General features: G+C 39.3%; 1 protein-coding gene across 1 annotated transcript in view; it reads right to left on the bottom strand.

Moving 5' to 3' along the window:
* CHMP2B (charged multivesicular body protein 2B) overlaps positions 1 to 11,146 on the bottom strand; it is a 29,784-nt gene extending 18,638 nt beyond the window's left edge. Inside the window, exon 1 of the mRNA XM_004272646.3 lies at positions 10,859 to 11,146. Within this exon, the coding sequence (XP_004272694.1) occupies positions 10,859 to 10,892 (34 nt within the window). The 5' untranslated portion in view covers positions 10,893 to 11,146. The remainder of the gene's footprint in view (positions 1 to 10,858) is intronic.
* Positions 11,147 to 15,447: the final 4,301 nt, after the last annotated feature.

Below are 15,447 nucleotides of genomic sequence, written 5' to 3' on the forward strand. Positions count from 1 at the left end.
ATGACGGTCTCCTAAAGTTACAAAAGTACTGGGCTGAAAGAGAAGTCACTGTATTGATAAGTTGAATTGTGACCAGGTAATTGGCACAGTGCAAAGCACTGTGAAACACTACTGAAAGCTTTGACTGCTAAGATCTAGAATGTTATCCACATACATTTGTTTCATTAGTTGGGTGGCATAATGAAAAATACATTATTTGGTCTTTGGCTTGAGTTCCTGGCACAAAGGTCCTAAAACTCTTAGAATTTCCTGAGTGATAGAAACATCTTTTGACTCAGAGAGGGGTACACCTAGATAGCTTCAGGATGGGGCTGGTTACCAGAAAGTCCAAATATTTGATTAGAAGGTGGGCAATTTCAGCCCCATCCCTCAGGGGAGGGGAGTGGGGCCAGAGGTTGGGTTATAATAACTCTTAAACAAAGAGATTGGAAGAGCTTCTGGGTTCGTGAACATATTGATGTTCTGGGAAGGTAACATGTCCAGAGAGGGCAGAGAAGCTCTGAGCTGCACCCCTCACCCCACCCCCCCTGCATAATAACTTGCTTCCGTTTGGCTGTTCCTGAGTTGCATCCTTATAATAAAATGGTAATACTAAGTAAAGCACTTTCCTGAGTTATGAGTTGTTCTAGTGAATTACCAAACCTGAAGAGGGAGTTGTGGTGACACTAGAATTTATAGCTGGTCGGTCAGAAGTACTGGTGGTAATCTAGGACTGTGACTGGCCTCTTAAGTGAGGACAGTCTTGGGGACAGAGCCCTTAACCTGTGGTGTGGGGTCTGTGCTAACTCTAGACAGTTAGTGTTAATATTGAACTGAACTGCTGGAGACACCCAGTTGGTGTCAGAGAATCAGAGTAAAGAACAGATATAGCCATCTTTCTTGAAAAACAAGTAGGACATGAAATTTTAACAAAACATAATTTAAATAGTTTGACTTCACTTTTCTTAATTTTATGGAACTATGTGTACCATAACTGTCACTGTATATAAGAGAAGGAAAATAAAGAAAATTAACTACTGCATATTCCACAGCCTATTGTTAATAGACCTATTAATATTTAAACAGTTCTAGGCTATAAACCAAGAGCATCTAATGTTATACTAAAACAGAGTCATAACACTTTAAACCACATTAAGGTAAGTAGGAAAAGACAGTAAAATATTTTTTCATATGAGATGACAGGTATATCTTATAAAACAAATTACTCTTTAATTTTCTTTAAAAACAATCCCTACACTAAACCCCCAGTTGGTCTTCTAGATAATTCAGAAGGAATAACATGAGAAAGATTCTGAGACAATTTTAATGTTTTTAAGGCCAAGTTTATTTCCAATCATATTTATTTCTTAGTAGGTCTGATTGATTCCTAAGATTACAAGCTCTTTAAGAGCAAGGAACACATTTTATTTTATTTACCTATCTGTATTCCCATTTTACTTCGTGTCAACAACTATACCAATATATTAGTTAACGGTAATCTAAGGCAGCACAAACATATGTATCAAAATGTAAAAGGATTTGCCTTATAGTCATAATTTATGTATAATAAAATCTATTGGTTATCAAGAAAGATGGCTGATAATTTAACAAATTATCATAGTAAGATCTGAACTATGATAGATACCTTTCTACGATGGAAAAATGTAACACTGAAATAATCAGATGTTTCTAATTTTTTGCTGTCCCCTTTTCTCCTTCTGAGTTATGACCATGACAGAAATATGTGCAGGTACTGCTGACCTAGGAGAGACGGAGCACTTGGCTTTGCCTAACCTGTGCTTCCCTGTCCATCCCGTTTCCTCCTCTAGTAAAGATCACTCCCTGAACTCTCATATGCCAGCACTTCTTCTACCTCGTGGGGCACTGTGAAGTGTTTCGTAACAGGTGGCTATAGGGAACTTGCACAATGTGAAAATACATGGGAGTGCCTGTGGCGTGCTCTCTCTGTTACCATTTGGTGAGGTCCAGAGGGTCTGGGAACTCCCCCACCCACCACCCTCTCCTCACCCACACCCAGCACAACACTGAGAAAAAGCCACTCAGGCCCGCTCCACTCTGGGAGCTAAAGCCTGTCTCAGGCCTTTCAGGCTCTTTTTAACTGAACAAAAGAAGGCATGTATACATAGAGTGATAAGATCACTGATGCAAATTTTGGACTTAAGAAGATACAGACAGAAAAGCTCATTCTGTACTCTTTGGTTCTGAGCCAATAAGGCCTATCTGCTTACAGAAAAAAGAAAGAAAAAAGCCAAAAAATAAAATCTAAAAGAGCCTCTCATGTGGTCTAGCTCACTAGAATTCTCTACTGGGATTTGAGGCCAAGGCCCAACTTGAACTATGGCTGTCCTTCTAGACCCTGCTCATTTACAGGCTATTTGCATATCTGAGGCTTAAAGCAAAAAGTGGTTACCGACTGCAAATACAGACATTCATTAATTTGTGAGTAATATCCTCTAAAGTGCCTATCATTTGAGAAAAGGGAGGGGGCCTGTCTCAAGCTTTCCGGATAGTTCAGGATTACTGCCCCATGAGCGCTAAGGCACAACTCACCGACTGTACCACTCAGCTGGATTCAAGCTGCTCTCTTAGACAGCATCCGCGTACCATGTACTGGGTTTGCCACTTTACTATAAGGTCATGATGGACTTTTTAATCTAATATATTTTTTCTGCTTTTAAATGTATTTCTTCAGAGAAAAATCATTTTGATTTATGCAACTTTATTGCCTACCAATTACCCTGAGTCTAATGATCACATGGGTTGAGAAAGGAGCACAAAATGCTCCCACATCCTGCTTTACCACCTCCATTAACTGGGTTTTGGAAATCAAGATCCAAGAGGAAAGTGAGCTTCCTCTTCAGATTTCATGTGCAAGCTCTGTAAGCTAGTATCAATGGAAATAGTGGGTACTCTGGCACTGGTATAGTGGGACAATGGATATTAGATAAACCCTGATCATGGCTATGAACAGAAGAGCTGGGAGTGTGAGTTCAGCTAAAGCAGTCATGGTGGAGCTCACCAATGAACAATAAAGGGGGATGGGGGTCCTGGCCATTTGGGGCTATACCATTTTCTTAGGTTGATGAGGAGAAAAAAACTGCAAAAATGCTCCAAACTCAAAGGTTAAGGGGTAAGAAACAAATACTAAAGGCCAGTAACCAGAAAATACCAGCTCTAAAAGCCAAATTTACTCAGAGGCAGAAGGACAATGACAATGAGAGAGTGGGTGAGGAGAAATCAGAATTTGATATGCAAAGCAAACTTGTTTCTCAGGCTTTGGACATGATATATGAGAAATCAGGGAGAAAAGGTATCAGCTTAATTAACCAGTTTTAAACACATGAAAAAGAAAAAATAAAAACAAAAATAAATAAACTGTAGGAAACAGAAAGGACAGTACAGAATCACGCCAACAGCTTTACTCTATACATAGATCCACTTAAGAACAAGACTGAAGTTGAAAAACTCAGCAGGACTCACTTGGGAGGAAGAGGTAGAACACTAAGAAGAGAATAGGAGTCTAGCCCTAAGGTAGGATAAAAGGAAGCAATAAGGAATGTTTTTCCCCCCACCAGTAAAGTCTCAAAAGTCACTCAAGCCCTGAGGAATTCATTGAAATGAATTTGTTCATTATTATTAAAATATCAGTGTTTTCAAGAGCTGAAGGAAGGTTTTGAGATGTCAGCTGTTGGCACATCTTTGGGTCTTATGTGGTTCTCAAAGACACAGCCTTTGGCATCATCATCAATAACAGCTTCAGAAAACTGTCAAAGGGCAGTTTTCAGCTTAGATAAGTAAGGGAATGAGGGAATGACCCTTTGAAAGAACAGTCTCACAGATATATGGATGGACTTGAAGGTAGAAAAATGGTAGCATGAAAAGAAATACCAGTCTTTGGTATCATGCTTGGGATGGAGAAATACAGAGGAAAGATATTTTCCTACAGAAATATCGGTTCCTAGGCTTCTGAAAGGGCCTCCTGCCTTGCTGTTCTCTATGCCTAGGAGGTTCACGTACCAGATCATCACATGACTATTTCTTCTCAACATTCTCTTTTTCCCTCAAATGCCACATAAGTAGGGAAATCTTTTTTCATCACTCAGGTAACCACTCTCCCACACACACAAACAACAACAACAAAAACAGCAATAATGGATTTGGGGGGGGCAATAGAGGAAATTTTGAATTTCATTCCATATTAAATAATGTTATTGTATACTATTAAATTTTTTGAGAGTCATCATGGCATGTGGTTATACAGGTGAACATCCTATTCTTGGAAAATATTTGGTGGACTATTCAGAGATAGTTTCATTATGTCTATAACTTACCCTAAATAGTTCAACAAGAACCCACATGTGTGTATATAAGTACATATAAAGACATACAAACATAGAGGAGGGAGAGAGCAAATGTGGCATAATGTTAATAACTGGTGCATTTAGGCAATGCGAAAATGGGTGTTCATTGAATACTGTCACTTCAACTTTTCTGTAGATTTGAAATTGTTCAAAATAAAAAGAGAATAGTCTACATTCCTAAAAATAAACAAATAAATAAAAGTATGAAAAATTTTTGCTCAGAAAAATGCTCAGAAGAGAGAATGGTGCTCCTGAATTCCTTATTCAATTATTTTTCTTTGGTGTGCCAAGAATTTAGGGACCAAACAGAAAGTAATTTGAGTTTTTAAATATTCATAATAATAATCACTCTGGGAACACACAACACGCTAGGAAAGATCTGGGTACTTACTGTAGGTAGCACCATAAGAATTTTGTATTTTACTTGGAAGAAAGCAGAATGTTTCTGAAGGGGATCTAATTTATATAGATGGTAAATTTTATTCCTTCTTGAGCTATAAAAAATGTGGCATCACAACTGACTCTTGACAGATTTACCCAACTTAGTCAAAACTTCACAGGTTCTGAACTCTGGAAAACTAGCATACACGGATACCACCCCAATGAGGCAAAACCCAAGAAGCTTTGTTCCTCTACTGTCAGTAACATTACTCAAATTATCTCTAAACTTGTACTAAGGTTCAAGGTGAGTGGCGATAATATCGATGTAGATTATAGTAAGCTCTGGATACTGGAAACACAACTTTTGGTTAGTAAATGCTACTATTTTGGAATTTACTCTCTAAATTCTAAACTGCTGCAGCTATTTTCATTTATGCTGAAGACTCTCTGCAACCTTGCAAATGTGGAATGAAGGAAAAACTTAGAAAAAGCATAATCCAACTTTGGAAGTGCGTGAGGATCTACTTTGATTCTGGCGAATGCAAATCGGGAAGCAGATGGGAATTCTATGCAAAAAGGCATCATAATTTAAAATATGTCAGCATGAGAAAGAGTATGGTATATGCAGATGAATATGAGAAGTGTTCTTGTAGAGTAAAATGACATGGCTAGAAAGGAAGACAAGGACCAGATCAAGCAGGGCCATACATACCTTATTAAAGAGCATTCACTTGATCCTTTTAGTGCTAGAGACTCAATAAATGGATATATACCTAGGAGTAGCATAGTAAGATTTGGATTTCATATATATCAATCACACAGGCAACTTTGTATTGAGTTGGCCAAAAAGTGTCTTTGGTTTTTCAGTAAAAATAAAAGACACATTTTTCATTTTCACCGAGAACTTTATTGAACAACGTATTCACCATTTTGTTCCAGTACCTTCTGCCATTTTTCCGGCAACTTCATAATTCCATCTTCCCAAAACTTTTTATTTTTTTGAGAAAAGAACTGTTCCAGGTGCCTTTTACAGTCTTCCGGGGAGTTGAAATTTTTTCCATTAAGAGAATTTTGTAAAGACCGAAGTAAATGGAAATCCGATGGTGAAATGTCTGGTGAATACGGCGGATGAATCAGAACTTTCCAGCCAAGCTGTAACAGTTTTTGCCTGGTCATCAAAGTAACATGCAGTCTAGCGTTATCTTGATAGAAGATTATGCGTTTTCTGTTGACTAATTCTGGATGCTTTTTGTCGAGTGCTGCTTTCAGTTAAGTCTAATTGGGAGCAGCACTTGTGGGAATTAATCGTTTGGTTTTCTGGAAGGAGCTCATAACAGAGGACTCCCTTCCAATCCCACCATATACACATCACCTTCTTTGGATGAAGACCGACCTTTGGTGTGGTTGGTGGTGGTTCATTTCGCTTGCCCCATGACCTCTTCTGTTCTAGTAGCCAATCACATGCAGAAATACAGTCAAGAAGTTTTTTTTCATTAAACTTATGTGGAACCCAAACATCAAAGTGATTCACATAACCAAGCTGGGGCAATGGATTTTCAACGCTTGATTGGGATATTTTGAGTATGTTGGCTATCTCACAAGTGGTATAACATTGATTGTTCTCAATTAATGTCTCAATTTGATCCCTATCAACTTCAACTGGTCTACCGGACCGTGGAGCACCGTCCAGCAAGAAATCTCCAGCAGCAAACTTCGCAAACCACTTTTGACACGTTCGATCAGTCACAGCACCTTCTCTATACGCTGCACAAATCATTTTTTGCATTTCAGTTGCGTTTTTACCTTTCTTGAAATAATAAAACATAATATGCCGAAAATGTTTTTTCTTCCATCTTCAATATTAAAATGGCTACACAAAAATTCACCAACTTTGATAAGTCTTTTTTTTAAATGCACGCTGATATGACAGCCATTACACACAATCTAACAAAATTGTTTTGAATGAAGTTAAAGACAACTAAGTGCTACTAGAGCCATCTTACAGAAAAAGACAAACAAACCTTTTGGCCAACCCAATAGATGAATGATTTAAAGGCTATGAAGTTACAGGAAAGAAACACAGAAAAGTGATGTAGTAAAGTGTAAGATAAATGGGATCTGAATAAGAGCAAGGAAGATCATATGTGCCAAACATTTAAGAGGCAAAAGGTACAGGACTTGGTAATTAATTGAAGGTAGAGGGCAAAATCAAGAAGTGCCAAACACTAGAAGAGAAGAACCCAGTAAAGGAACTGACTTGAAGGAGATGGTGATGAATTCTGTTTGGGATCTGTTTTAATTTGAGGTATTTGGGACATCAAGGCAGAGATACTTAGCAAACTATTGGATATATTGGTCTGAAACTCAGAAAAATATATCTAGAGATACACAATTGGGATCCATCAGCACTTGGGTTATATCTAAAATAATAAGAGTTTAGATAAGATCATGTAGGGAGAGAATGTACAATTAGAATAGTGGTAGTTCAAGATGGAACCAAGAAAAATACTAACATTTAAAGGGCAGGTTCAAATAAGAAAGGAAGAAAGGAGGGAGGAAAGAAGGAAGGAAGAAAGAAAGGAAAAATGAAAGAAAAACATAAAAGGAAAAAGAAAAAGAGTAGTCAGAAAAATTTGAGGAAAATTAAGACAGTGTTATGTCATGCGAGCTGCAAGAAAATTTCAAGGAAGAAATTATTGTCAAAATCAAATGCAAAACATAAGCCCAAGAGACGATCACTAAAAAATGACCACTGGATTTGGTGATCTAGAAGTCATTGATGATCTTAGCAAGATCTCATTCATTACATGAGATGTAAAACAAACTGCTGTACAATGGGGGGCATCAGAGAAGTAAAGAAGTGAAGATAGGAGACACCACCACTCCTTCGAGAGGTTTCGATGAAGAGCAAAAAGAGACTGGAAAATACTTCCTAAGAAAATGCTGGGTTAAGGGAGAGTCAGGAAAAGGAGGGTTGTTTCCAGTTCTACCACCATTAGAAATTAAAGTTCTAATACTAACTCTGAGAGAAAAGAGTCTGCCTCTCAGATAAAAGGTAGGTGTACATGGTACCTACCAAAAGCTGAGAATTCCATGTACTTAGCAAGAACAGCAAAATTAAACTGTGCCACAGGCCCTCCAATAAGAAGAAATAACAATGATAATACCCAAAGAGATGAGGTCCTGGCTCTGCTGTAGGCCCGTACCCAAGTGAATTTAGTAGCTGTGTGATCTTGGGCAAGTTACTTAGTCCTTTGCCTCTCAGTTTCCTCATCTATAAAGTGGGGATAATAATAGTACTTATAGGTTTTGTAAGAATTAAATAAGATACTGATACAAAATGCTAACAGTACTGGCTTAGAGTAATACCTCAAATTTGTCTTTGGTGAGGATAACAGACAAAAAGTATATAGTGCCTAAAGAACTTCACTTTTTAAGAGGCATATTTAGTTGTGCATTCATGACAAGTCCTCATGGCATCCTGATTCACAGGTTCATAATTAGCTTCAATAAATAGGTCACCATTAGTCCATTTAGGAAAAAAACAAAAGAAAAACAAAAAACAAAAAAACACTGTAGATAAACACATTGCCATATGTATGCCTTATATATATATGTGTGTATAACTTATAAATCAGTAAAAGTACTCAACTGTAATTTCAAATTCAAAAGAATCTCTTCTTTAGCACTGAGGTACAATTCTCATTAATTTTTGTAACAAAGTATACACTGCAGAGACTTGTTCATCTTTGTGTCAAAAATGAATTAAACATAACTCTGAATAGTAATAAGTGCTCTAATGTTGTCTCCCTTTTTAATTTACATGTGCAGTATTCTTTAATGATATAGTATGCAACTCTTCTAGACAATCCAAAGAGACAAAAAGATTCAATTATTCTCCAGCTCTATAAGCAGTTACATATTTTCTTTTATATCAGAAGTCATTATTGCTGAAACAGATAAAAAGACAGCATACAGTAAAAGATCTTGTGATCAATAATCAACGAGTCTAAGGATCTGGGAGAAATGCATAAGAATACATTTAATTTCATAATATATAGCCTCATTATTGCTAAGAAGAATGCTGTCACCTTTTAAACAAAACACCTGATTTTTGATAAAACAAAGAATAAAAACATCAGTAAATATCTAGATCAAAATAATGAAAGTACAGGTCGACAGTTAAGATGTCATTAAGTGATCTGAACTGACATGATAATTTAAGAAAACATCAAGTATGCAGTTTGGTAGTTATAGTAAATGTACACAGTGGCCAAATTTATATTCAGAAATTTCACACACAGATCTTTAAGACAGTAGTATAGTTCCTGCCAAAAGTCCTTAGGATCTTTTTCTCGCAAATAAGTGTATTTAGCAAAAACATTATTTCTTGGATGAATTAACCCAACTTCAAATAAATATACAGTTAAACACCCTCACTGCACAGCCTCATTGTCTTTTTTTTTTTCTGCTCTATACTTCAAGTACAATAATCCCTAGATTGCCAAAAGCACCAGGAAGCACAGCACTAAAAATATAGAACTGATATTCATGTCTTTGTAAATATTTTACAGATATCAAGCAATTAAAGCTAGGATGTTTGGCTTATAATGTTAATTTTTAAAATTTAATCTGTAACATCACAGTAAGAAAGATGCAACCCTTTTCCTCTGTTTAGTAAATTCTCACTCTATAAAACTGAAACAAAAAAAATGAACCTTTTTTTCCCCTGGAGTACTATACAATGACTGAAAATCGTATTACTGGTACTGAAACACTGAAAAACTAAAGTGCCATGCTAAAGATTAAATAGGATTCTCAGGTAAAACACACATAAAACTCATTTCACATAATTGTATTACTTCCTATTCCAACTTGGTAGTTATTTCAGGTGTTGTAAGTGGTATTTCGCAGTTAATAAAAGGTCAATTTCACCCACTCAGAATAAGCAAAAATATTATTATGCTCTGTGATAAATTAGCGGTAAAATGACATTATGTGTTGAAGTAAAGGGTAGGGTGGCAGGGTAAAGATGATGTTTTTGTCATCCTCCACAAAATAATTGTGCTGGCATTGGAAAAGTCACTACAAAGGAATGAAGGAGTTACCCCAGGTCTGGACTGAGCACCCTGTTTGTACCAATCACTGTCTAGCTACCACTGCTCCTTTTGTGGCAGAGTTAGACCCTTACAAAGAAGTGATTCTTCGACTGAACCAACAACAACCTAGATTCAACATGTAATGAGAAACACGATTTTTAAATAACTTGAATGAATTTGATTCCTAGTAGAGTCAATGAAAGTATCAAGACTAATTAAACAGTTATATAAACACATATCACAGTCATTCCTTATAAATACCCATTTGTATATTCCTGTACATTCACTTCTTTCCCCCTTAACATGACATTGAGCTAAATGTCTGAAGCAATGCAAGTATCTTAAAATATAAACTTCTATGCAGATAATGCATACCATATCTCTTTAGATAGCAAAAGATAATCATAAGGGAGAAAAATCTACTATGAAAACTAAATCCAGGCACTTCCCCTGGATTTCTTTAATCTTTCTACCGGTGTCAGTCAAGAAGCATTTTTTTCACGTCTCTACTGATGGGGTGTTCCTAGGGCAAGACCGGCCCGTACCCAAGTTAATTTTGTAACAGTAGCCTATTACACCCTCCCCCACCTCAACACAGGTTTCCGGTTTGGATGCCCAGAAGTAGTACGGCTCCAAACTGAAGGAGCAGTAAACCAAGCAGGGGAAACCAATAAGAAATTCATCAAATCACCAAATCTAATGACACTCAAGGGTCAGCCGCATCCTGCCTCCTTGTATGCTCAGGATCCCGCTAAAGGAGAAACCTGGGGGCGGGGCTGTTAAGGACTATGTTATCAGAGAGAGGAAGCCAGACTGCCCAGGTGAGGTTGAGGTGGGGCGAGTCAGAAGAGATAGGGTAACAGAAAAGTGACGCACGAGGTAGGTCAAGTGGTTACCTGTGGGGCCACTTGATCCAGCCCCGCCCCCAGGGACAGCAAAAAGAATCGCGGCCGGAAGCCCGCAAAATACGCCGGGGAAAGACAGAGCTGGGCCCCTTCGGCCCGGCCTGGAACTCACCATCCACGGTTTTCTTCTTGAAGAGGGACGCCATGGTCAGGGACCGCGCCCGGGCAGCCCGGCTCGGCCCGGTCCGGCCCGCGACTGGGAAAGAACCGGAGGGAAAGGACAGGCCTTTGGAGGGCTCGGGATGGCGGAGCGGATGGGCAAGAGAAGAGGGCGGGGTCTCCAGATAGGACCCGCGGAGGGCGGGTATCCACGAACCCTGCCGCAGCGGAGTTGCCCTCAGCTCAGGTGACCGCGAACTAAGACACTTTTTGGAGAAGTCACTTGCAGGAAGCGCCTGCGCGATCTGCGCGCGCGCCTGCGTACTGCGGCGCCTGAAGCTGCAGCCGGTGCCCTCAGTTCAGCTGCTGCCCTCTCTCCTGCTTGCGGCGTCCCAGTGTGGCGAATCGTGCGAGGCTAGAGGTAGTAGCAGTGCGTAGGAGACTGCGGGCTGTGTCAGGTAGCTTCTAGGTGCGGGTTCCGTGCTGAATGCTGACAGAGATGAGCCTTACTTAGCGCTCTTCTTGCCCCGGAGAAGCTGGAAGTAAGGGGGTCCCCAGAATCCTAGGACAAGCGTGGGTCGTCCTGGAACCAGTTGATTTACGACCATCCCCTTGCTGTCTGTATCAAGGCATTCATAAGTGCAGGGGCTGGTGTTAATGCTGAGGTCCGAGCCCCGGTGGTGTTTGTCTCGGGAGTTCACGCTCTTTTGGGCCCTGACTTGCTCAGCGGTCTCTCCGACGCCACCCACGCAGCCCCCTGCCGGACCCGAGGCGCTCACTGCGGCCCTGAGCCCGAGGCTCTGACCACCAGGTGTGGGTCTCCAGGGATCAGGTTTCTAGGCTTGGGAGTGGCGGGGGAGGAAGGGAATGGGGAGCAGCTTCCTTAAGGCAACATTTTTTATTTAATGTTCTTGGCTGGAAACATGAAAAAAATCCATACACATTTGTTGTATACCGGTTTAAATGTCTCCAACTCTATTTCTTTAATATCTCAATTTCTTGTAATTGCTCAAGGAAAATTTATGGCTACACTGTGAACCTATTAGAATGCTACATACCTGTACATTGGTATTCACTGTGGAAAAAAGCTCCATATTATGTAAAAGGAAAAGCATAATGAATTATTTCAAGAATCCTGTGTATAAGTGTAAATATGGGAAATACTGTCTTTGGATCAAGACCTTGAGTTCATCGTTCATTTTGTGAGTGTGTGTGTCTCTCTTTCTGTGTTTACACATCTCTGTTTAATATATTATTTTGCTATTTGGAATCTTAATTTTGCTTTGAACTTTTTTCTCCCAATCTATTAGTGCTTTAAGCAGCACTGCCTTCCACAGGATGAAAATCATAGTACCTTTTTTACAAAGATGTGATTTATGATAGGAAGACACCTCAATAATAGTATCAGTATTATTAGTCACCTCTGGCTTTAAGAATCATGTCTCAAGGATTTTTAAGTATTTGGGGTAGTCAGACTTTCCTTCCCCATTTTTCCGCCCCTTGAGACATCAAAGCCCTTAGAGCCACTGATCATCCCGCTGTTGCTGCTAAAATTTAGCTAAGAGTCTGCTCATGAAAACTTTCTGAGAATAACATAGTTGTATGCAAGATATAATTACCTTACTCCTTCTCAAGTTATTTGAGATATTGTGGGAAGGTGAAGAAGTAAGGAAACAGGAAAAAAAAAAACAAAACCATAAGCAGTAAACAGCCTCTGCCCCCAAGTCCCGGCCTTTCTTGGGGTAAGCTCTATAGCAAAAAGGCGGTTTGCCCTGGCTGCCTGTTGTAATGAATAGCATTGAGCTGTGCTTGAGTGCCTGAGAGGCAATAAGCTGTGATGTGTTTAGTGATCGTATTCCTCCCTGATGCAGTCACCCTTGTTTTATTACTCCCACACAATCCCCCCCACTGACCCAATTGTAACAGTTGGGAAAATGCCAAAATACTTAGCAACCATATGGAAGACCCTCCAAAAGTGCACAGCAGGAGCTAAAGGCAGGGCTTCCTCATTACAATAAAGACAAAATAGAAATATGCAGTATTTAAGCTCAGCACTCAAATAGTTTAATTCTCCCCTGGTTTGAAGCAGGCTGATATGCAGCTGATAAGCAAACTGGCATCCATTCTGATTAGTTGCTGGCCAAACTACTGGTTTATATTTTGTAGATCACTCCTTATGGAAGGGCATGTACACTTAAATATAACTGAGACTTAGGACACCAAGGTACCATAAATTAGAATACAATGGTATTTTTCATTTGTTCAAAACCACCATCATCGCATACAAACTCACTGAATCAACAAGACATATATATAAGCATAGTGGATAGAGAAGATGTTTTAATGTTATTCTTTTTAAACCTCATTAAGAAATAATGAACTAATATCCTATGGTCATTATGACCCAATAATAGTCTTCCAAACTGCTCAGGCAGTGAAAAATATATTTGTTATATACCTAATGACACATACCATGTTTTGTGTGAAGAAACAAATACAGTTCCTCCATCATTTTCTTTTACCCGCCTTCCTACCAGGTTTTTCATCTTTTATCATTTACTTGTTACTCTCTGACACGAATTCCGACATGTGGGATTTTTTTCCCCACACGAAGCCATTCTCCAACACCAGCTGGGTGTCCTACGACTCAACTCAATTCTGACACCATCTACTCAGAGATATAGCATCAGATCCACAGCATAAGGGCTCAGTCCCAAAAGATCATCCTCACTTCAGGTGCCAGTCGCAAGTCCAGGTTGTTACCTGTGCTTCTGACCAAGCATCCATAAATCAGAGGTTCCTATGACCCCCCTCCTTGGGTTTAATTAATTTGTTAGATTATCTCACAGAACTCAGGAAACCAGTTTATTCACTAGACTACCAGTTTATTACGAAGGATATTAAAGGAATCCACAGCCAGATGAAGAGATACATAGGGCCAGGTCCTGAATGCAGGTTCTTTTGTCTCCATGGAGTTTGGGACCCAGGCACAGTGGCATGTGGATGTGTTCTGGTTCACCAACCTGGAAGCTCCCTAAACCCAGACCTTTTGGGTTTTTATGGAGCCTTCCTTACATAGGCATGGTTGATTAAATCATTGACCCATGGTGACTGAACTCAATCTCTAGCCCTTTTCTCCCCTCCAGAGGTTGGAGGAAGGAGACTGGAAGTTCCAACCCTTTATTCACATGGTTGTTTCCCTTCATGACCAGCCCCCATCCTTAGAGGCTTTCGAAAATCACCTTATTAACATAAACTCAGGTGTGTTTGAAAGGTGTTTGTTATGAGTGTCAACATACATTTATTGCTCTTATCATTTATGAATTCCTAAGAGTTTTAGAAGCTTTGTGTGAGAAATGAGGAGGGAGACCAAATATATATTTCTTTTTTATAAATCATAATAGCACACTTGTCCATCACAGAGGAACAGATGTTAGCTCGGTATAAGAAAAAGAGCTTTTAAAAGCAGAGCTTCTCTAAAATAGGATGGGTGCCGTGTGAGACAGTGAGTTCCTTGTCACAGAAGTGTTCAAGCGGGAGCAGGTTATTGTAGAAAGAATTCCTTTGAAGAATCAAAGGTTTGATTAGAAGGTTTCTAAGGTTCCTTTAAATTTTGGAATTTTATTATGAATAAAATATAGCTCAGGACAAATATCTTGGCATATGGTGTCCCATATCCTACAGGTAATACCATCAAATCTTATTGACTTCACCTTTAAAGATATGGGAAGCCAAAAAAATATAGCATTTTATGCTGGAGAGGGTGGGAAGAAAAGGGAACCCTCTTGCACTGTTGGTGAGAATGTAAATTGATACAGCCACTATGGAGGTTCCTCAAAAGAACTAAAAATAGAATTACCATATGACCCAGCAATCCCACTACTGGGCATATACCCTGAGAAAACCATAATTCAAAAAGAGTCATGTACCACAATGTTCACTGCAGCTCTGTTTACAATAGCCAGGACATGGAAGCAACCTGCATGTCCATTGACAGATGAATGGATAAAGAAAATGTGGCACATATATACAATGGAATACTACTCAGCCATTAAAAGAAACGAAATTGAGTTATTTGTAGTGAGGTGGATGGACCTGAGACTCATACAGAGTGAAGTAAGTCAGAAAGAGAAAAATAAATACCGTATGCTAACACATATATATGGAATCTAAAAAGAAAAAAAATGGTTCTGAAGAACCTAGGGGCAGGACAGGAATAAAGACACAGACGTAGAGAATGGACTTGAGGACAGGCGGAGGGGGAAGGGTAAGTTGGGACGAAGTGAGAGAGTGGCATGGACATATATACACTACCAAATGTAAAATAGATAGCTAGTGGGAAGCAGCCGCATAGCACAGGGAGATCAACTCGGTGCTTTGTGTCCACCTAGAGGGGTGGGATAGGGAGGGTTGGAGGGAGACGCAAGAGAGAGGAGATATGGGGATAAATGTATAGCTGATTAACTTTGTTATAGAGCAGAAACTAACACACCACTGTAAAGCAATTATACCCCAATAAAGTTGTTTAAAAAAAGATAGCATTTTACCATTCTGAATCATCCCAATCCAAGTAACCTTCATCTTTCTTCTAGATCATTACCA

This window comes from Orcinus orca, chromosome 5 (genome assembly GCF_937001465.1).
Source record: "Orcinus orca chromosome 5, mOrcOrc1.1, whole genome shotgun sequence".
NCBI classification, from domain to species: domain Eukaryota; kingdom Metazoa; phylum Chordata; class Mammalia; order Artiodactyla; family Delphinidae; genus Orcinus; species Orcinus orca.